The sequence below is a fragment of the Nannobrachium achirus genome (genome assembly GCF_963921795.1).
Source record: "Nannobrachium achirus genome assembly, chromosome: 5".
NCBI lineage: Eukaryota > Metazoa > Chordata > Actinopteri > Myctophiformes > Myctophidae > Nannobrachium > Nannobrachium achirus.
In genome coordinates, this window is record NC_137814.1 from 16,532,288 (window position 1) to 16,556,241 (window position 23,954).

Below are 23,954 nucleotides of genomic sequence, written 5' to 3' on the forward strand. Positions count from 1 at the left end.
CAATCTGCGTCTGCGCAGAGCAGAGCGAGACCAGGCAACTTCCACTTCCGGTTAACAAAATACAGTGAAATAAATAAATCACACATATTATAATTATTCAGTGATTTTTTTTTTCTTCTTTCTTTCTTTTTTAACTTTAAAACAAGTTACATGTAAAAGTATGTAATTCAAAATGTACGTACAAAAGATATTGGTATCAAAATGTACTTAAAGACAGCAAACAGTAGAGTAGCCTATTAAATAGTTCACAAGTTTTCAAAATGTATAGAAAGTGAGCGTAAGGCGGAGTTTCGCTCCAGATGACGTATTTCCCGTCGCCATCCTCGAGGGACGTCACTTATAATAATAATAATAAGTGCACTACAACGTTTACACAACCTCCATGACGATCCTATTACTGTATGTATTGAGATAGATTGTTGTAGGCTACAACAGTTATCATCAAAATAAACCATATCAAAGTGTGCGGGACATTTCTCTCTCAAAATAACAACTTTTCTAGTGTTATTTCTTATCCTGGTAAACATCATGGGTCTGTCCCTTGTTCAGCCATGTCAGATATATTTTCTCTTTAAACAAAACCGTTTGCTCAATCTCATTGTAGGCTATATCCTATAATATATTCAATAGATATATTTTTATGACAGATTTACTGGCCTCAACCTCCCGTGTAATATGTATTAGCCTAGACACTTCAGTCAACTCTGCCACTTTACGCAGATCATCTGAGAGAGAACATTGTGGTCAAGCAAGGATCACTTTGTATTGAGAGAGAGAGGTGCGCTTTCTCTAATTATCCAACAGAAGAGAGAGAGAGAGAGATAGAGAGAGAGACATGCTCAAGCCTATAATATATTAATTAGAAATATATGTGTTATGCCAAATTACAAAACCAAACCCGAGTGGCCCCGTAATGGTCTTGTCCATTTCCGTCCCGTTCTGATTCCTTTTTTTTTTTTTTTTTTTTTTTTTGAGACTTGTGACATTGTCCTGAAATCCGTTTATTTCCGAGGTTCAGAGAGACCCGAGCATTTAGCTTATTATTAGGCTATTAAAAGTCCATGCGTGCCTCTGCCTTTCATGTGGTGAGGTCTACTCAATCTAACATACTGTCTGCAGCTATGTGAACTGATTGACAGGCACTGTCAGAAGTCAGAGCGGTGTAAACTTTATCATAAATGTAGACTTATTATTGTCAATGCTGCTGGTTGGTTGCCTAGGAATCTATAATATTAACATTGAAACAAAAGCCAGGGAGAAAGGAATGCTTTTAGGCTATTTTCTATCTACAGAGGTAAGTCATTTTCCGTTTAGAGAGAGAAAGAGAGAGAGAAATGGTCGAGTGAGCTTCACTTTGTATTGTAAAACGGGACCTGTGTTGCATTGCCGATTAAAATATAATCTCTTTAGGCCTAAACCTATTTATTAAATCACAATCGAATGTTGTTTACTTGCATAATGGGGACACTTTTTTTTAAATTGTAGGCTATTTTATATGTAGGCCTAGTCACTGGAAAATGTTTCAACATCTGATCTCTCAGTACTGTTGCTTCAATTTTATTTTACTGGTCCCCCTCGGCAATGGCGCTGGTTTTGTAGGCCGATAACTCCAAATCGGCCTACAAAACGTCATACGCACGTTCCCTATACAAATCTTTTGAAAAAAGCAGTCCACAAGTTCACAATTCGATCTATCGCGACGAATTGTGAGCTTGTAGATCGGCTAAAGTATGTTCTGTAATACCCAGCCTAATCAAAATCTATAAACCAGTAGGGGAGAGCGGGGTAAACTGAGACACCGGGTAAACTGAGACACTCCATTTATCTTGGCAATGGAACACATTTGTGGTCATGTGACCATTATATTTTCAAGCCCCTTGAATGTCCCACTTGTCATGAAAAGAGAGACCTGATAGTGCTGTAGAAAACGTGCTTTTTTCACAAAAATGTGTTTGTTGCATGTAAAAGTAAATTTTCTTGCTGTCAACATAATCAGCTGTTGTGTCAAAACAAATTGATGCAGGGAGAACATTTTATATCATACATGTTGATGAACTACCAACTTATAAATCCATGTGATAGATGCTAGCTAAAGATTACCCTGAATTGATATAAATATCCCTTTTCCAAAAATGTGGCTGTGGGGTAAAGTGAGACAATTGCTTCGGGGTAAAGTGAGACACTATCTCACATTATCCCAACATGATAGACAGGGAGTAAGCTGTAAAAACCTGATTAAAGGGTGTACCAAACTAGTCTCAGTTGATTCTTATGTATTTTCCCCTGTAGAATCCATTTCTGATATACATTTCTTTGTATTGTGCATAATTAATGAGATAATTAGCATATTTGACTACATTTGACTAAATATGCTAATTATTTCATTAGTTATGCACAATACAACAATATACTTTGCAGAAATAGATTCTACAGGAAAAATTACATAAGGATCAACTGAGGAAAGTTTGGTAAACCCTTCTATCAATTTTTTATAGGGTTTTTAGTTTTTTCCTTCTGCCCATGTGTCACGTTATTTGACACATGGGTGGAAATGACAGGACAAACCCTATTAAAAGAATGTCTGCTATGTACATTTTTGTATTGCACATATTTAACCCGGTTAACCGGGTTTTTGTGTTTTTATGGTAGTTTTAAAGTGAAAAAAGTGAGTGGATCACTTTACCCCGTTGATTTCTCTGGTCTGTCTCAGTTTACCCCGGTCCTGGGGTAAACTGAGACACAAGACCACTTTTTTAAAAACAATCATATTTTCTCTGCCTTTTGTCTTGAATATGTTCTGATATCTTCCATTGTTAGGAAACATCCCAAATTACTGGGAAATGTGTACATTTTTACTGATATATCTTTTAGTTCGCCTGGAGGGGAGCAAATGTAAAAAGTGTCTCAGTTTACCCCGCTCTCCCCTAACTAAAGTTGTAAAATAATTGTAGTGGCGTGGCGTTGCCTCTGAAATGTAGTGGAGTAGAAATACAGTAAAGGCAGGCCTACCTCAAATTTGTACTAAGTAGCCTACAGTACTTGAGTACATTTATTTAGTTAGTTACTTCACCACTGCATATATTTATTTGTGTATATTTCCTTCTTAAACTGTCTTTGACAGTTCCTAATTTGCCTAATGACGTATTGCAAACAATACAATTATAGCTACAATGAGTATGTTGATTAATTGAGTAAAATGGACCAAAATCCCTTTAAATAACAGAGCTTTTTCGGCTATTCTATCAATCAATCAAGCAATCAATCAATCAATCAACCAACCAAAACCCCAAATAAGGTCATGTCACCAGGGTGAAAGTGGTTAAATGATATAAAAACATGATTTGGGAGTCAATTAGTTAACCTTAATAAATTAGTATGCAATTTTAGTGCCTACATTATTCTAAGGTTTGCCATAACAGATAGTCTACTACAGTGTTTCTTGGATTTTACATTTACCACTAGAGAGCGCTACAAACCCTTTTTTCCCCACCTGAATAATTACAATTTACAATTTAGGCATTTAGCAGATTGCTCTTAATCCAATAATAACGGGTAAGATTTGCTGCCTAATGAATCAACAAGAAAAGAAAGAAAGTACAGCAATGAATCGCAGTATTGAAGTGAAGATTGTTCTGTCAACAATTCAAACAACTCATCTATTAAGACACAAACAGGATCCAAGATGCAATATCTTTTTATGATGTAGTTTTGTAGAATACATTTTTTTTTCCCTCACACATTTTTTTTATTATCGTTTATTTTGATGTTTTTCATCAAAGTACATACAAAAAACCATGTATATAATCAGGCACATTTATAATAGTAAAATAGGGATTGGACTATACTTTCCAGAGATCCGGATCTGAGCTCCTCGATGAGAGGAGGACAACAGTGAGGAAGACCTCCCCCCCTGCAGCCTCCTGCCACGGCCCGGAGACGCCAAAAACCTCTGCCCACACGACCCGGGCACAAGTCTTAATGGCCAGCAGGCCTACTGTGAGAGTCACAGTGGGACACGCTGAAATTTGTACCATTGAGCTAATAGAGCCGACCTGCTTGCTCGGGGGATCATTGAATCTTGACATATCTAAAGCAGTGTTTCTCAACCACTGTGCCTGGGGACCTTTGGTGTGCCCCTGGGAAGGGTCAAGTGTGCCCCTTGAAACTGCTTGAAAGCCAGTATTGTATTTATCATTTTAGAAATGATTTAAACTAGTGAAAACAGCTGATCTACAAGCACACAACGCCTCGCACTTCACTACTGTTGTGCGACAGCCTTGTATGATGAAGCAGGGCTTTACTTTGCGAAGAAACGTACACATTTGAAACTTGGAGATGCAAGGTTTCTTCCCGACAGTGATGATATTTACACCCCCGTATTATGTTGGTGTGCCCATGGATTCTTGGGACATGAAAAGTGTGCCCATGCAGAAAAAAGGTTGAGAAACACTGATCTAAAGTACATAGATGTGGTGCTGGCAAGCCTCTGGACATGTACACTTTTTTATGGTCTATGGGTTTGCCGCTCTGACATCATGCTCTGACATCACTGTGATGTCAGGGGAACCACTCTAACAGAATGGGTTTGCTGCTCTGACATCACGCTCTGGCTTCACTGATGTCACACTAACAGAATCCCGTTATATGGAGTTCCCTGATGTCATCAATATTAATCCCATATCTAACAGGACTTCATATGGGAATGCCCATATATGGAGGCCACATTGGCCACATACCACACTAACAGAATCCATATATGGCCAAGAAAGATGGCCAAGACAGCCCATATCTGTGTGGCTTGTTCTACAGACAGGGATCTCCATGTAGGGGCATAAATGTGTACAAATAACTGAGTAAGCATGTTTGGGCTCTCACAGCATATATCTATATACAGTACATGAATCTCCATACATATATGGGTAACTGGTCTGATATACATCACTGGCCAGATGGCCAAGACATGGTGCGAGGACGCCCTTTAGGGCGAGGTCGCTTGTCGCCCTGAGGCGTCTTACTAGTAATATATTTATTATTATTATTAGCACTGCAATGCATAATTTCTTTATACACTCAGGTCCTGCACTTTAAAGCTGAGCTTTTAAAATGTTGTTGTACCTCAGTATGATGACAATAGATTCCGATTGTGATTCTGCACAGGGCAGGAAGGACATGGGGTTAACAGTGTCCACTAACTGCCTGAAAACATCTGGACCAACGATGCAGAGTCACTGTCCTGAGGGGTTTTTGATTACAAATAACCAAAAAACAGCCAAAAAACAGATATTTCAATAGACTATTCTATTGACTATACTATTGTACTGTACTCCTGAACATGCTCATTAAAGGGCCATTCACACTGAGCACTATAACTATAACTATAACTAGGCCTGTAACTATAAAAACATAGTTTTAAAAATCGTCAAGTCAAGTGGATCATGGCAGTTCACACCGACCGAAAAACGAAAACTAGAACTGCACTCTGTCGAGGTGTCATGGCTTGCAGAGTTGTCGATGATGTCATCACGATTTACTCTGCAAGCCATGACCCCAAAATCAATCCTCCAGTTCTAGGCAACTCCAGTTCTATTTCCACACAACTCCTATAAGGGTATATTAATGACATAGTTCAATGTTGAAAATGGGTGGTTTCCCCCTTTAAGTTTTGGGGGTGCCCGCTGGAAAAGCGGTCCGGGTGCAGACCACATATTAGGCTCTGATGCCTGACAGCGTGTTGCAATTTCGAGTCCCGATCCTGACGACCTTTGCTGCGTGTCACTCCCCGTCTCTCTCCCTGTTTCCTGTCTACTTACTGTACTATCAATAAAGGCTACAATCAAAACATATCTTAAAAAAAAAGTCCAATCCCATTGTTAAAAACATGATTAAGGTCTGGCAAGATGTTCGGAAATATTTGTGCGATATCATCCCCATTTCTCGCTTCAGCCCGATTTGGGGGAATGACGCATTTGTCCCGGGTAGGGCGGATGGAGGTTTTAAGCTTTGGGCTGGAAAAGGAATCAAACAACTAAAAGATGTTTTTGGCAAAAATAAGACTCTGCTCTCATTTGAAGAACTTATGGCTAAATTTAATATTCCTAGAACACACCTGTTTAAATTTTTCCAACTCAGGGACTTTATAAAGGTTAAACAATACAGTCTCTGACGATTCCTCCTCTGTCGATAATAGAAAGAGCTCTCATCAGGAATCCCTTTGAAAGGGGCATCATATCTGGGTTTTATACCCTCCTGGTGGACTTCTCGCCTGAAACATCTGAATCTAGATTTAATGCCTGGAACTCTGATTTACAAGGGGAACTAACAATGGATGAGTTTAACACAGCCTGTGAGGAGGCTCAAGCACAGACTAGTAATACTCGTTTAAAAATGCTGCAATATAATTGGTTGATGAGGGTGTACATCACACCAGAAAAAATGAACAAATGTAATTCTAATATCCCGGACACTTGTATCAGATGTAACGATGATAAAGGCACTCTGTTCCATTGTTTGTGGGCATGTCCAAGAATAAAGGAGTTTTGGGAGGAGGTTAGAAAGGAGCTACAACGGATACTACTTATTAACATTGAGCTAAATCCAAAACTCTTCTTATTAGGCCTTTACCCGATCGGCCATAGGATAAAAAACAACGAGATAAAACTTCTGGATCTTGGGTTTCTACAAGCCAAAAGGGTTATCGCCCTTTCATGGAAAAAGACAGGGAAACCTAGCATCGCTCAGTGGTTTAAGGAACTGTCTTTGTGCCTTCCATTAGAAAGAATCACATACAGTCTCAAAAACAAACAAGAGCTGTTTGAGGGGGTGCCCGCTGGCCTGGTGGTCAAGGCGCATACCACATACTATGATGCCTGCTGGCGTCGCCGGTTCGATTCCTGATCCGGATGACCTTTGTGTTTTCACATAGAAAACACAACGTCCATTCAGTGCTTGTTTGACCAGGGAACTGCAGAACATGGCAGTTGCAGAGAGCAGACAGCCTGGTCTTCACAATTGGTTGCAAGATGCACATCTGTTAAAACTTGGCCACATCCTCTGCAGACAGATAAACAGAACACTAAAATCTACAACCCTCGGAATTCTTTTTTTATGTTTTAAATCTCAATACAGCAATGCTTTCATAATTTGTACTGTAAAGCCACAGTACCCCGCAGCCTTTAATATCTGAACGACAAACACGAGAGAGCATAGTGAAAGTGTCTTCGAAGTGTCAGTGACAGATCCCCTTAGCCTCCACACCACCCTGTGCTGCTGGCTCTCTGCGCTCATCACCGCCAAAAGAGGGCTCCACACCACACCACAGCACATCTCTGCACACCTGTCTTCTGTTCCCAATCTCTCCACCTGGCCTTCATTGGCAACCAGCTCCAGAGGCTACAAGAGCCTGGTTGGCATGCAGCTCAGCGCCAAGTCTTAACCACTCTACGGTTGGTAAAGTGTAGCTAGCCTTACTAGATACCCAGTGCCAGAGCCAACACTTATTGTTTTCCTTGTGGAGTTATCGCTAACACTGCGTCTCCTCTCCTCTCTAGTTTTCCAGGATTCCGAGCTGAGTCGGGGCAGCCAGCGGAGCCCACACCCCTCTTCTATCCCCTGTGATTAACTTTGTGGTTAAGAAAAACGCCCGTGTTGGGCTTTAACCTTCTATTTGCCTCCTCCTTGCTGTGCGCCTGGGTCAAACACACACACTCACGAGTCCAAACAGTAAGATCTGGCCGTCTGGACCCAGCCAGCATGGAAGGAACACCCCCACCCCCTATTCCGCTTCAAGTCCAAGGCCAGGTTTTGGATCAGCATTTTCGCCTGTTGTCGGAGGCATCTGATGCCATCACCATTATGCAACGGGAGCTTCGAGGGGTTTCGACTCAACAGCAGTCTCAGGCCGATCTGCTGACGCACCTCACTACCCTGGTTAGCAACCTCTCCAACCAGGTCGCTGCACTCTGCGCTAAGCTCCCCCCATTCCCGGGTTCTCCTGCCCAGCCTGCCCCAACGCCAGACACGGTCCTTGAGCAGGTGACACCACCCAGCCAGGAACCCCGCCTTTTCCCCCCGATCCCCGCTATAACGGTACCTTCTCCTGCTGCCGGGAGTTTCTCATGCAGTGTGAGTGCGTGTTTGATCTCCAGCCCAGCATGTACTCCACTTCCCCGGCCCGCATTGCTTACATAACCAACCTGACCACCGGAAGGGCACGCCGGTGGATTTTGGCTAGTCGTGAGGGGTCGGCAGCCTACATGCAGATCTACGAGGATTTTGTGATGGAGTTTAAAGCTGTGTTCGACCACGACGTCCAGTGGCAGGACGCAGACACAGCTCTCTCCAATCTCCAGCAGGGCTCTAGCTCTGTAGCAGATTATGCCACTGAGTTCCGCATCCTCGCAGCCCGCTGTGTTTGGAACGAGCCTGTGCTTCACAGTGCGTTCCTCCGGGGCTTGGGTGAGGCTACAAAGGACACCCTCGCTGAACGGGTGAGACCCTCCAGTCTGAACCAGCTCATCTCACTCTGCATTTCCATTGATGAGCGTCGCCGTGAACGCCAGCGTGAGAACGCATCCCAGCCTCACGTTGCTGCCAGGCCACCTTCCTCGACCCCGTCCAGTCTCACCCGGCCTGTGCAGGTTCCATCTGCCTCCCTTGCTTCCACTCCACTCAGCTGGGCCGAAGCCGTGTGGCTCCCAGGGGTCGTTTGTCTCCGGCTGAGCATGAGCACCGCAGACTCACCCGATCTACTAATGGCAGACTAGAGTTCTCAATTCTCCCCCAACCCGTATACCGAAAAGGGAAGTGAAGGTCAGATTCACAAGAACAGAGGAACGAAAGGTTCATCCAAGCAGCGGGGCCAGAGACCACCGGTGAGATATAAGTAACATGCCTTATCCTGATGTATACTAAATTGTTTATTGTTGTTGTTTATTTGCTTGTGTATTTACAGGTTAAATAACCTGTTGGCTTTCTGTAACTATGAGAACTTAAGAATCAGTATCAAACTTAGAGGTAGGGCCTCTGTCAGACAGACCCCTGCTTGCGTTTCCTGGCTTCAGGGACCTGTTTTTGGACGTCATGTACTGCAGGAGCTCCATCTGTGGTTTACAGAAGGGAAGAGGTATGTTTACCACAAGTGTAAACTGTTTAACCAATGTGACTACCTCTGGGATGTCTTAATGCCACGTGTATATTCTCTTGTCTGTCTTAGAATAAACCAGAATTGATTGAACTCATACACTTTCTGTCTGGGCTCAGTCTTTTCCCGAGGGGGGCACACGTGATGTCAGTCTGACGTCTCGTTACTTAGACTACGTGGCTACACGTGCAGTTAAGGATAGGGATAGAGTTAGTAATGGGGAGAGTCGGACGAACATAACATTGGAGCACCCTTTTCCCGATGCATCGTTCTTCCTTTGTCCTTTGTCCAGTGTTAGAGGCTGCAGGCTGATTAGTGAAGCGTACACAGGTGAGTATCGACAGGCTACTGCAAGGCTAATTAGATAATGGAAACAGGTGTGTAACTGGGAATGAGGTGAGACTGCAATGTGGGAGTGGCGAGCAGTGTTGCCAGATTGGGTGTTTTTTTTGGGCGGTTTTCCGCCTGATTGGACAGTTTTCCGCCCAATTAGCCAAAATAGCATTGGGCAGGCACAGGCTTGTTTTTAACATATCTGGCGGGTTTTATTAGCCTCACAACACAATGTTTTTTGTGCAGTACAGTGTGTAAAGTCTGGATTCTACCCATCTGTCCAGCTGGGGGTGCAGCTGCACGTGGAGTGTCACACTGTCGCTGTTACCTGTTTAATGCCGGCGCGGGAGGAAAACGTTTTTATCGTGTATGGTCACTGGTTATTATATTATATCTGTATGTATTGCGTTTCAAACTCGATTTCGCGGTCTTACATGGGTTTGGCCGATTTGGGCTGTGTTTTATTGAGTTGGGCTGGTTTTAAGTTGTGCTTGGGTTGGAAACTGTCATTCTGATCTGGCAACCCTGGTGGCCAGTGAAAGACAGAAGCAGGCAGAGGCAAACAGAAAGAGGGAGATAGACAGGTTTTTATTTTGTCAGTGAAGAAGGTGGCAATTGCATTGCAGGCTCTGGTGGACAAATATTCGGTGCCATGGCATTGGTCCGACATTTCACTGTTCCTACATCCCATTAGTCCGATTCTGGTGAATGTTAACCTGGTGAAAATACTATGCCTAAAGGCGACCAGACACGGGAGGATTTGTTGGCCACTCTATGGTCGACAGTAGCAATCAAAGGATGGATTGATCCTGTTTTTAGCAATGTCAGAGAAGAATGAGCCTAGAAATGACCTTGGCCAGTTAGTATTTTGTTTGCCTTTCAGAAAGTGAAGGTTAGGTTCTCATTTGTACGTGCACATGGCCACAACATATTATTACAGCGTCATTTGTAGCCTATGTGTGCACAGAATTTACAGAGGCTGTGCTGGGTAGACATTTAAACGCTAAAATCCACATCTTGCTGCTAACAAATGCTTCGCTAAGCACATTTAAAACAGCTCTTAAAAACTATCTTCAAAATAAGTAAATCCTACAATTTCTTTCTTTATTATTATTATTATTATTATTTTGCAAATTATATACATTCCCTTTGCCCTGCTGCTAGTTACCCAAATTGTTTCAAATGGTTTCTAAATGCCATAATATGCACTTTAATGAGTGTTTGGTGTTGTAAAATGTGAACATGTGATTTAAAATAGGTTAGCTGCATTGACTGCACACTTATTAGTCTTGTTTCTTGTGTATATTGTCTGATGTATGTCGCTGTGTTGTATTGTTTAGTGTTTTTTTGTTGAAGAGGACCACAATGGTAATATGCCTTCGGGCTTTTGTGTTTTTTTATCCTCTGTGTGTCGGAAAGGGCCAATCAATCAATCAATCAATCAATCAATCAATCAATCAAAACAAGTAGGTTCATTCTCCTTCTCACGCTGACAAATGTGTTGACAATTTACAAAGCACTTAAAACCGGCCCAACCATCTGCGAATGTGGGGAAGAGGACCATACAATGCAGCACTGCCTTGTCTGCCCTCTACTACCCAACCAGTGCAGCATAAAAGATCTTGCAGAGTTCAATAAAAAAGCAAAGGACTGTGTCAAGAAATGGGAAACTGTCATAAAATGCTTCAAAGACACGAAAAGAAGAAGTGCTTTGTGATGTGTTTGGGTGGGACGGAAGGCCTCGGGGATGTGGCCTTCCGTTCTCTACTAACATCCCTTCCTGCTTCCCTACACCACTGGACAATGCTCCAGGTGTCCTTGACTCTATCTGGGCTGGCTCCCAAGCTGTGGAATGATGACCTCACCTCCCCCCTCAGTCAGGACTGCAGACTGCCATTTTCCAGTCTGAAAAAGGTTCCCTCCACCTTCTCCCTCAGTCAGGACTGCAGACTGCCATTTTCCACCGCAGTCTGAAAATGCTCCCCTCCACCTCACCCCCCTATAGCGCTCCTCTTTCTTACTGTATTATTGAGATGGACATTCTGTTTGCTTGAACACAGATGACCCCTCCGAGTACATGACATGACTACATGACATCAGTTCAGCACTTTTGGACAACAAAATACATGTCTGTGCTATGCACATCAATGCATTTAGACATCAGTGCATTAACTGCATTTAGAACCAGGCACAATCTCCAAAAGAAAAGGTCTAAGGCACAAGTTGATCAAGTCCATTTGACATATTAAAGTGTCCAAGATGCCGCTAAAGTGGACAGGGAGAAGCATGATGCTTATCGAGCCATATACCCCTGGCTCAGTTTGCAAAAATGTCAATGTTTACAGCACACAAGAATACATAATGTATTTTTGCACACATACATGCAGCATACCCTCCCACACATGTGACCCCCGCTATTTGTCACGCACACTCACAACTCTCTCTCTCTCATGTGAGCAGTGAGCACCAAGATAGCAAAGAACTATACAGAGCACGAGTGTCACCGTAGAATGGGCGGCGTGTGTGTGAGAGAGAGTGAGAGAGTGAGAGAGAGAGAGAGAGAGAGAGAGAGAGAGAGAGAGAGAGAGAGAGAGAGAGAGAGAGAGAGAGAGAGAGAGAAAGAGAGAGGGAGAAAATATTGAGTTCTGTGAAACAGTGAGCAACAATGCATAACATAATAATGGAGTTACGATATGAAAAACTGTAAAACAGCTGATGTTTCTTCTTCTTGAAGGTAAGGCATTAGCCATGCTTGTGTGTTTGATTGCTTGCTATAACCATTCTATTCACCTCTGGTCCCAGATTACATTAAATTCAGGAAGCACATTTGATTGAAATATTATTTGTAAACAACAACACCTTCTTATTCCCATATGAGATACAATAATCCATCACACAGAAATAAGACAGGAGAGTGATCAGAGTGAGAATGGAATGTTTACTATGGAGAGAGAGAATTCAAGACAAAGGTACAACAGAATAATCAATGGTTCGTGCTCTCTCTGACAAATTATGTTTTGACATGAGTATAAGTATGGTCATTTCATCAGTCAGTGGATGACGTTTCAACAGTTAATAGGATATGTTTCTTGTCCACACATCACAAGACTAAGAGTCCATATACAGGGTTCCTGGGGGGAGAGGTGTCCTTGCTGGTGTCTAGATGACACCAAATGTTCCAGGCCGAGCCTTAGAATACCAAAACAATTCTCATTGTTTTCGGAACAGGCTCCATGGCAGTAGATAAGGTCTGATTTCTACCAGACGGAGACCTTGTGGGTACTGTAGTGTACATGACCTTATATGACACAGTCACTGTGCCATCAATATGTATTGATAAAAAGATGATATGAACCATAACAAAATACCTATCAACATTTTACATTACATTGGCTGTGAGGCAGTTGGAAATGGTAAACTATGAGATTGTTGTAATAACATCCTGTTGCAACATGATCTGACTCCGCTAATTGAGACATCACATGATTGACTGACTTATCTATCATCTGAATACCAGCCTAGCAGCCCAATCACAGGTTACTGTGGCCCAGGAGTTCCACCCAAATTATAAAGCAGCTGATACAAGCCCACAACACGTAGAGGCAGCGACGTGTTGTGGTGGGCCAGTCTGTGCCAAGATGCCAAGGACGAATTTGTGTCCCAGTCTGGCCCTGAACCAGCCCTGCAGTTTAATTACTTTAATTAAACTCCAAATAAACATATTAGGCTACATAGCCCCCCTTCTGACAAAAGCTCAACCTCCCCAGCCCCCCCCCCCCCCCCCCCACACACACACACACACACACACACAAACGCATGCACACACACGCACACAAACACACACACTGCTGTATCAGAACACTGTCATGCTGTTTAGGTGTCCTAAAAGCTAAGTAATTTGGATCCAGTTGGTTGTTTCAGAGAGTTATTATGTTCTGTTAAAAAAACAAGTTCTCACTTCTCTGTTGACAGCAGGTGCAGAAGGCAACTGTACTTTTGAATAGAGCTACTTTGAAGTGTTTTAAAGGAGTAATTCAGCACAATCTTTTTTTATTTCCTATCAATGACACACCCTGTAGGCCTATTGTTTTTGTCGCATTCCTGAGACAATAAATTCATGACCGGTGGAGTATCCCGTGAATTCAAGGCCTCAAGGTGTCATTGAAAGAAAACAAGTCATTTTTTGGGGGCGAACGACTCCTTTAGAAGCACTTCAGTAGCCTACTTTCTTCTTTGAATTTCAAGTAAACATTTGGCTGGACAATCATTACTTGTATAGTGAGTGGGAAAGTCCTGTTCTGGCGAAGCCCGAACTGGCGAAGTGGGGATTTGTCTCCTACCGTAGCGATCTGGCGAATCGATTGTCCACGACACTGCAAGCGGCGCGAAGGCCAGCGGACCTTGGTCCTGCTCTTCGCCCCCGAGCGCCGCAGGCGCGAGTGGCCGCGACGAGCGGGCCAGGGCCGCGCGGCCGGCGGAGCGCCGCGCGAGTTACGAAGCCGTGGTGAATGCAATCGTTATATTTATGCCCAGGCCGTAAGGCCTGGGCAAGCGCACGATAAACGCCCTGTCCAGAAGACGTTCGCCAGATCGCTACGGTATCGGACATTTCCCCACTTCGCCAGTTCGGGCTTCGCCTAAAAGGTACGTGCCCTGAGTGGGAAAGTCCTGTTCTGGCGAAGCCCGAACTGGCGAAGTGGGGATTTGTCTCCTACCGTAGCGATCTGGCGAATCGATTGTCCACGACACTGCAAGCGGCGCGAAGGCCAGCGGACCTTGGTCCTGCTCTTCGCCCCCGAGCGCCGCAGGCGCGAGTGGCCGCGAAGAGCGGGCCAGGGCCGCGCGGCCGGCGGAGCGCCGCGCGAGTTACGAAGCCGTGGTGAATGCAATCGTTATATTTATGCCCAGGCCGTAAGGCCTGGGCAAGCGCACGATAAACGCCCTGTCCAGAAGACGTTCGCCAGATCGCAACGGTATCGGACATTTCCCCACTTCGCCAGTTCGGGCTTCGCCTAAAAGGTACGTGCCCTAGTGAGTAAGTAATGTGACCGTCCGGGAGGTGGTTGTGTAATCATTGAACATGGTGCTGTCTTGTCTTGTTAGTCACAAGGTGTTTCTGGGAAAATCTACTGTAAAGCACGGGTTTCTACCACCCTTTAGGCACATGCACGCACGCACGCACGCACGCACGCACACACACACACACACACACACACACACTACACAGGATTAAATGTAACAGTGTTATTACTGAACATAACAATGATTACAAGTTCCAGCTCCAGGATAACGTACTGCATGACGCGTTGGAAAATAGAACGCCGTGGCAGAGGCAACATTGGACTTGTTTAGGAAATGGTCTAAACAAGTCGTGATTGAATGCAACATAATTACAATCTGCCCGGGCCGGGACAAGAGCACATCAAAAGACAGCAACTCCCCCGGCAAATAGCAACCACCTGTTTCACCATAGCAACCACCTACTACTGCTCCATAGCCCCGCCCCCTTTCCTGATTGGTTGACTTTTGATAGCTCGGAACTTTTTGTGGGTTGACTCACTGGACTTGGTAGAGAGAGTCCATGGAAAGTCATCATCCTACTGTAGCCTAATGCTACAGTGCTAAAATATATTCAGTAAATGTTGGTATGTGAAACACTGATTATTAGGCTATATACTGTAAGAAAGTGTATTTGTATTTGGCACAGTACTACAGCTAAGGATTCTTTTAAACTGTTATAATCTTGAGAAACTCTCTTGCTCTCACACAGGCCTGTACTTTCCATCCAGACATAAGCCACTTGTTATGTATTTGTGGCTGAAATTATACCCCTCTCAAGCTGCCAGTGACCATGCAAGAGAATTGTTTTCAGTACATCAGGGATATAAATAAGATGGACGTGTATGAATAGTGCGCAAGGGGGAAGAAAAAAAACACATCAAAGGTAAGACTGATATATGTATGTCTTGTTTGTATTTTATCTTTATACAATCTAACTAATATATTGAATCATTGTAATGGCATTAAATATAAAATTATTTTCACAAAAATATCATACATATTATAAACTATGCTATATAACAATTCGGATTTGAAAATTATGTAATTATTTGTTTTAATTAATAAAACATGTAATAAAAGGTATAAAACCTAAAACGACATAAAAATATACCAAAAGACCTTTAAAGACCTACTCTTGTTCTTCATCTTTTGTGAAATTATGATGACTGTAAAGCATCTCTTGACAACTGGTCAGCAAAAAAAAAAATAAGAAAAAAAAAGATGCAAGATGACTAGTAACTGTAGTAAGCTGCTCTTCTCCCTCATCTAGCCACAGCCAGCTTTACCACAATAAACTGTATTTGATTCAATCTAAATTGAGTTTCCTGCCACTCCCAGCCATGAAACTGAATCTATCCTACAGTGGCCGCTATACTGTACCTCTAGTCTACAGCATAGCCACTCAATGCCATATCAGACATTTATGAGCATGGCGACCTTTGAAAAGCAATATTATGCCTGTGAATAGGACATTTCTTACATGCTCTTGGTGACATTAGGCTTCTTCCACACCACAGGCAACGAACACCAGTATATCCTCACTGTCGGGCAGAAACCTCGTATCTCCAAGTTTCAAATTTGTAATTTTTTCGCAAAGCAAAGCACTGCTTCATCACACAAGGCTGTCACACAAAAGTAGTGAAAACAGCAGATCTACAAGCACACAACGCCTTGCGGTGCGAGGCGTTGTGTGCTTGTAGCTCGGCTGTTTTCACGAGTTTAAATCGTTTTAAAAATGATACAAAAAACAAACAGTTTTGGACATACAAGGTTTCCACCCGACAACGACGATATCCAGCTGTAAATCGCTCAGTTAAGCCAAATTCAAATGGTGTCGTATAGCACACAATCCTGGTCCATAACTCAGGACTACACGCAACCAGGCTACTGAAAGAGCCATTAGGCTTGAGGTGTTTTGCGGCAGCGAAGTGTTCCCTTGCTGGTGTCTTTTCTAACCCAGAACCTACTGTGTCCAGGGGCCCCCCTCACTTGTCACACAGCTGAACTGTGCCCAGAAATAGGCTTGGCCGGTGACTGTTTCCCATGCTGCCAGAGGGTCCTAGTTATAAATAGACACACACTCATATCCTGAGTGTTCCTTTAACTCTTGAGCCTTTACGGGTCCTTTTTTTACATTCTCAGGATTAAAGTAACACTCAGGATCTTTGCTGTGTAGCTTGGATAATTGTGCTTAATCACGTTTGGTACTGGAAGTGGGTGGGCAGAGCTTTTTTCTGTAGTTTCAAATGAGACTCTGGTTTATTTACAGTACACACTGTGACTGTCAAACAGAGCACAATAGACAACGTTTGCTGTCCCAACTGCTACTTAGTTCTCATTCTCCTCCTTTTTGGTTAGCAGGGAGTGTCAACAGCGCCACACACTGTTACCATGGTGGTGACAGAGAAGAATTTCGAGAATTTGAGGTGAAGATGCATCGTTGCAAAAAGTTTGCAGTCATATTCCTGCTTCTGGCACTATCGGCTCTGATCTTTCTGCTGCGTGACATCAGCTCTCTTGAGGTGAGAACTTGATGTTGAGTGAAAAGATTTCATGGCATTTCATTTCTAAACATCAACAAGCAAAGAAGGCCTGCATAACTCAATACATTTATACCCCTCCTCCTTTAAAGGGATACTGACACCCTCCTAATACGTGAGCAGGCCGTGGTTTTGTATTGTCACTCTTGCTAATATTTGTAATCCCCTCTCTTCAAACCTTCAGATCACCCAGCGGATCACACTTAAAATCAATTTGAACACCATTGTCCTCGAAGGTTCTCCTCCTCGACGCCACAACCTCAGCCTCTGGAGCTGCCAGGGACAGAGGCTGACGCCCCAGGATGCTCTGGAGGAACGCTCCCTCCTGGGCTCCATAGACTGGCCCGAACATCCACACTTTCCCACAGGCGTGTACCTGAAGCAGACGAGCGACCCCGCGCACAGCCACTTCACTATCCTCCCGGCAGAGGGAGGCGGAGGGCGGCACGTAGGGGGGCATCTGCGGGCTCTCGTCCAAATGCACGACTTCCAGGGACAGCCCAAGCGCTACGGGGGAGACGTCCTGCTCGCTCGGCTGCACGAGCCCGCCCTCGGCGCGGGCGTGGCAGGGCGGGTGGTGGACCACCTGAACGGCTCCTACTCTGCCGTCTGGCCCCTGCTCTGGGAGGGCCGCGCGCGGGTAAGGACGGGACGATGCTTGTGAACATTTCATGTCACAATTATTGTGACCAAAGAATTTTGCCATTTACCCCCAACATACATTATCCTGGGGAGGAACATTTGCCAAAAATAGCAGATCTCCAAGCTCACAACACATCGCGTTTGCGACACGTTGTGAGCTTGGAGATCTGCTATTTTTGACAGAGAGATTTGGTAGAGAGTGAAAAAAAAGACTGTATGCAAGTACGTTATTTCCAGGTCCGTTGTATGAATTATAGAGGGTCTAAATAAGTGGTACCACGTACCGGATATGGAGCCCGAGCTCTGCAAATAAAAGGTGAATTGATCCCAGTGCATGACGGAGGATAATTTCACGATAAATGTAAATCTCCACGATGCGGTTATTGTGAGTGTTTTTTTTTCTTTCATCACAATAAACAATAACGATTATCATCCCATCCCTGTGCCCAGGTGGAGGTGACACTGGTTCATCCCAGCGAAGCTGTCTCCGTGCTGCGCAGACTGACGAGGGAGCAGCCGGACAGGGTGTTCTTCCAGAGCGTGTACAGCTCAGGCTCAGTCTCTGAAACCACAGTCTGTAATGTTTGTCTGCCACCAGGCCAGCAGCCGCTTTGTAATTACACAGACCTCCACACGGGAGAGCCCTGGTACTGCTACAGGCCAAAAAAGCTGAACTGTGACACACGGGTCACCCACGCCAAGGGAGGCTTCAACCAAAACGTCCCATCCAATGACCAGATACTCTTTCAAAAGTAAGCAAAATGTACTTAAGGTGCCAAAAGTAGAAAGTACTCATTATGCAGAAGCAGAATGTCCCATATCTAGTGTTGCGTTGGTCTGGTCACATGTGTACACGCCGTCCCCCGTATCTTTTCGGAGAATTGTCACGCCTCTCGCGCCACACAGACATGCATCGATGCAAATCAACCCTCAAGTTCACACCTCTACAACGTTTACAAACGCTTTAGTGTCACAGCAGGTTGATTAATGCTTATCAATACACCATTAGCCCCATTTCCACTGTAGGGCCAACCCAGAACTAGACCCAGAACTTTCCAGAACCAAAAACTTTCAAGAACCTGTGAAGTTCCGGGACCAAGTTCTGCTTATGTTTCCATATAACCAGACCAAACTTTAGTTCTACCTCAGGAGCAGGACCTAAAAAAAGGTTCCAGGAACCTTGTTTGGAACCAGGCCGTACGCAATGGAAACAAAACCAGAACCAAAACAATAGGTTCAGGTTCCTGAAAGTTCTGGTTCCACCTTGCAGTGGAAAAGGGGCTAATGTCTGACCTCTTGACTCCTGTAGAGTAGGTGTTGAGCGACGTGCGCGTGACCTCATTAAAGTTACGTTCCCCCATACATTGATTCAGCAATGCAACACTGCCCATTTCACGTCAAGTTTTCAAATGAATACAACTCTTTAGTCTATTTTCAAACGGCCGAAATGTATATAATCAAAATCTACAAAGTAGCTAGTAACTAAAGTTTTCAAATAATTGTAGTTTACAAAAGTACATTTTTTTAGTAGTGGAGTAGAAGTAAAAGTAGGTCTACTGAAAATTGGAAATAGGCTATACCAGTAAGGGGTGCGGGCACACTGACCTTTGATTCTGCCTATGCTGGCGGATTCTGACAATGTTTTACAATGCGAATGGGGCGGGGTTTTTTTTTTTTTTTTTTTTTCATAAATTCGTGAATGGCAACACACCGCTGCGTTCCCATTGAAAAGTCTGAGTCTGCCGCACAGCCTGGTATTAAAGTTTGGTGTGACCGCACCCTAAAGTAAAAAATAATGTATTTAAGTACAGTACTTCAGTAAAATGTACTTAGTTACTTTCTGTCTCTGGTTTTGCTCAATACTAAAGAAATGTTGTGTCTATTTCTCCCCAGTGTAATCAACATGAAAGTCCAAGTTAAAGCTTCAGGGTTTGACAGTGTCAGAGTGTTGCCTAAGGAAAAAGGTGAACAACGACTATAACTATGTTATTAAATGGGTATGCTATTTCACCTTTAAAACACTTCTGGGCTCATTTTATCATCGACTCTGGATGTTGTGTTTGTGGAAGTAGCTTGTTTCAATATTTAGATATTTGATATCTATTTGATCAGACTCCCCATCCTATAAGTCCACTGAACTTTAAACTCCATTTTAACCATGTTAAAATTGAAAACACGTCTGGTGGCTGATATTGTCCTTCTGATGCGTGGGGGGCTGTGTTTTTTCAATGAATCAGTCGCTCTCTTTTTTTTAAGATTTGTTTTGGAGCCTTTATGCCTTTATTGACAGACAGGACAGTAGACTGACAGGAAACAGGGAGAGAGATGGGGAGTGACACACAGCAAAGGTCATCAGGTCAGGATTCGAACCCGCGACACGCTGTCAGGCAGCATCAGTGCCTACGTGGTATGTGCCTGGACCGAAAAACTGCACATTAGAAGGACAATATCAGCCATCAGAACCAGGGATGTGTGTTTTCAATTAATCTATGGATACAAATTGAAGTTAAATGGCCTTGGCATGTCTGAATATCAAATAACTAAATATTGAATCAAGCTACTTAAAAACTGTCTGGGGCGCACAAGCCAGAGGAGATGTTAAAATGAAATACGCCTTAGGATCTTTAGAAGCTGCAGTCAAACCCACCTCTAAGAGGGTTTTTAGAAAGTGTCAAAAAAACACCACCGTTGCCCCTCAGTTTGGCCTCCAACCAATGGCATGACCTGAGGCCACTGTGGCCATAATGCCCCAGCTGACTGTACGACTTTTTCCTCTCTTTCTTGTCAATATGTTGTAGACAGTAGCCACCGGTGTCTCTTTCTTGTCATGTAGACACCAGTGTCTTTCACTGCATGTTTTATTTGATGGCCTTCCTGCCCTGGTATTTGGCCTTTGTGCCCTAAAAAAGTTGACAACACCAAAGGCCAAGTGGCCTTGCCCCTAAAATGACAAAATTCCAGGCCTGCTGATGCTTTCTAAATGAATGTTTTACTTGTTCACTGTAAAAGCCCCGGAGGTGAAGAGCTGCAGCGTGATGCCTGGAGGACCCTCTGGATATTACTACCAGGGAGTGTGGCGAGCCCTCGCTGGCGTCGCAGTGCACCAGTTCAGCAATGCCTCTGCCATCACACAGTGCCTGAGGAACAAGGCTGTCCACATGTATGGCGACTCCACCGCTAGACAGTGGTTTGAGTACTTCACTGCAACTTTACCAGGTAACACATGAACTGTAGGCCAGTGATTCTCGCCAATTTCAAGGACCCCCAGTTTGATAATCATTAAAGGCCACCAACGACACCCATTTGATAAAATATTTTAACTCTGGGACCCCAATCTACAATGTATCTCTGAGAGTTACAGACCCATTTGGACTCCCGAGGCCCAGGGCCTAGTGGTCCCCGGGGCTCTTGAATGGACCCTTGTAGATATTTAACTGTTGAGAGCCTAAAATGAAACCAAATACATTTTTACAATTTGGTTTAATTTTTACAATTTGGTTTAATTTTTACAATTTGGTTTCATTTTACAGTCTCAAGAGTTAAAGTATTGCTAAACATCTGCGTTACTTGATTTACAAGAAGTCTACACAATTAGAGAATGTAGAAGAATTGTTATTTTGGTCAATGGTTGCCTGTTATTATTCCACATTAATACAGCCTTGGGTCTGAGAGGCTAAATCTCATCAAATGCTGGTCCGTGGCACACACGCCCAATAAATAATGGACCTTGTTAGGAAAAGGGTTTATAACCACTGCACTAGCACATGGTTTCATGTCAAGGACTCCCAGATTTACTTTTTATTTAGTGACATTAAACTAATCCTTATTTGGCAGGGGAGTCGGTAACATCCAGCTGGGGACTCATAATTTAGCACGTTACCCTTTTACATATTCACATTCACATATGCTACAGTCACTTACAGTAGATTATATGCCATGTGCTTGAGTAGAGACAGATGCTGATGTCTACCTGCTAGATCAACACATGCATGTTTTCGAGGCACTCTGATTTAGCTCTGTATGTCGCTCTGTGTAAGAGCCTGGAGCTCTCCCCCAACTGTGTGGAAACCTGTGATCTCTCTGTTGCAGACCTCAAGGAGATCAACCTGCACAGCCTAAAGCAAGTCGGGCCATTCATGGCGGTGGACACCGGCCACAACATCCTGGTGAAATACCGCTGCCACGGGCCCCCGCTCCGCTTTGCCACCGTTCCCACCAGCGAGCTGCGCTACGTGGCCAACGAGCTGGACGGCCTGGCGGGGGGCCCCGACACCGTGGTGGTCCTCAGCGTCTGGTCCCACTTCAGCACATTCCCCGTCGAGGTCTACATCCGTCGGCTGCGGGGCATTCGCAGGTCAGTGGCGCGCCTCCTGGACAGGGCTCCCAGGACCCTTGTGGTGGTCCGCACGCCAAACCTCAAAGCTCTGAACCTCTATGAGACCCTGACCAACAGCGACTGGTACTCGCTGCAGCACGACAGGGTGCTCAGGGCCATGTTCAAGGGGCTGAGTGTTGTTCTGGTGGACGCCTGGGAGATGACGCTGGCACACAGCCTGCCTCACAGTCTGCACCCGCAGCCCCCCATTATCAAAAACATGATTGATGTTCTCTTGTCTAACATCTGCCCGCAGAGGTGACTGACTAGGCATGGTGTGATAATGTTAAACAAGTCTAATCGTGAGGCTATCAGGATCCACATGCAGTAGGAACGGCGTGGCTCCAGTGTGGATCTCAGTCTTCTCGTGGTCAGCCCCTGAAGGCATTCATTTATGATGTTAAGATTCTGGATTGTTAGTGCATAAATATGGGCACATCACACCCATTCACTGCACTGGCTTCCCATCTCACGATCTCTGTTAACTCTGTTAACCTATCAATGGATCCATGTTAATGCCCCCTCCTCAGTGTTGCAGTGCTGATTCAATGTTTTATACAGGCTTGTTTCTTTGTTAAAACACCCTGTTTTGACACTAAAGCGTTGTTGAGGTGTGAACTTGGGGGGTTCTGGGATCAATGCATGTCTGTTTGCGTGAGAGGCGTGACCCCTGCTCAGAAGATATATGGGGTTGCGGGGGCGTGCGCCCCCGGACTAATTCAACACTGCTCCTCCTACCTCAAGGAACTGGTCAAGCCACAAAATTTACTGAGCATATCTTTCCCGGAAGTTCTCCTACGCAATTTTCGTCACGAAAGTATCAGGTTACAGTTTGCTTCAAGCCTCAAGCAGCGACGCAGCGAGACTGCCCCCCCCCCCCCCCCCCCCTTCCTCCGAGAGAGAGGGAGAGGGAGAGGGAGGGAGGGAGACAGTGAGCTGGAATATAGGCTACCCCTCTCCCACTACTTACATTGCGCGTGGAATGGATCCAAGTACAACATTAACCTCTATGCTGGATGTGTGAATCACCTAAAAACAGCGATGTTTGACGAGACACACGTGTGTTTGTGTAGTCCGTTAATAACAAGCATGGTACGTTGGTAGCGATACTTTTGTACTTTTACTTGAGACCTGAAGTTGGGAAGTGTTACCGAATATGTGTCGTGTTTCTATGCGAGTCTAGAACGTAACTCGACAAGTGTTATCCTTATGCATAGATTAAAAGCTGCCATTTCATTTGCCTTGATGTTGAAAGTGAACACGTAACGTGTGAAATCAGTGGTGGACATTTTAGACTGAAGTAAAAGTATCAATGAGCAGAGTGAGACCAGCACAACAGAACAGAACAGAGTAGCTCAAACGGGACCAATAGTTTGTCAATAGACAGTGTCCACTCTTGCTGTAGCCTCGCGTAACCCATGAGTCCCTGCATGGGCTATAGTGCGCACACATGACAGATTTGGTGAGAGGCTGATAGCCTATTCATTCACTTCACCTATATACCCAGACAGTACAGCGACATAACGCCGATACCTACTCAACCTCTGTAACAAAGGAGGTTTGCTCATTGGGATGATGCATTTGCGACGTCGCTTGCCACACGGCACGGATATTTTTAAATTTTCAACATGTTACACCCATAGAGTTATAATAAGTAGTCTAGGTTACACCACGGACAACCGCTTTTCGCTTGCGTCGCGTGTGTGTGTGAGTGAGTGAATGAGTGAGTGTGCCTTCATGCCTCGGAGATAGAGAGAGCACAGATACAGACAGCGTCTATAGCTGCGTGAGTATGATGTTTTAAGCATTGTTTCCCAAGTACTGTGTGGGTCTCGACCCACGGGTGGCTCGCGAAATGGGACTG

General features: G+C 44.3%; 1 protein-coding gene across 1 annotated transcript; it reads left to right on the plus strand.

Annotated features, from left to right (window-relative positions):
• Window positions 1-7,749: 7,749 nt before the first annotated feature.
• Window positions 7,750-22,352, plus strand: LOC308284851 (NXPE family member 3-like; the record flags this gene model as incomplete). The annotated part of the gene is made up of 8 exons (XM_080725577.1): window positions 7,750-8,031; window positions 8,145-8,684; window positions 8,799-8,870; window positions 17,258-17,713; window positions 18,166-18,467; window positions 19,609-19,679; window positions 20,725-20,931; window positions 21,805-22,352. The coding sequence occupies 8 exons, from the start codon at window positions 7,750-7,752 to the stop codon at window positions 22,350-22,352; spliced, it is 2,478 nt and encodes an 825-aa protein (XP_080581703.1).
• Window positions 22,353-23,954: the final 1,602 nt, after the last annotated feature.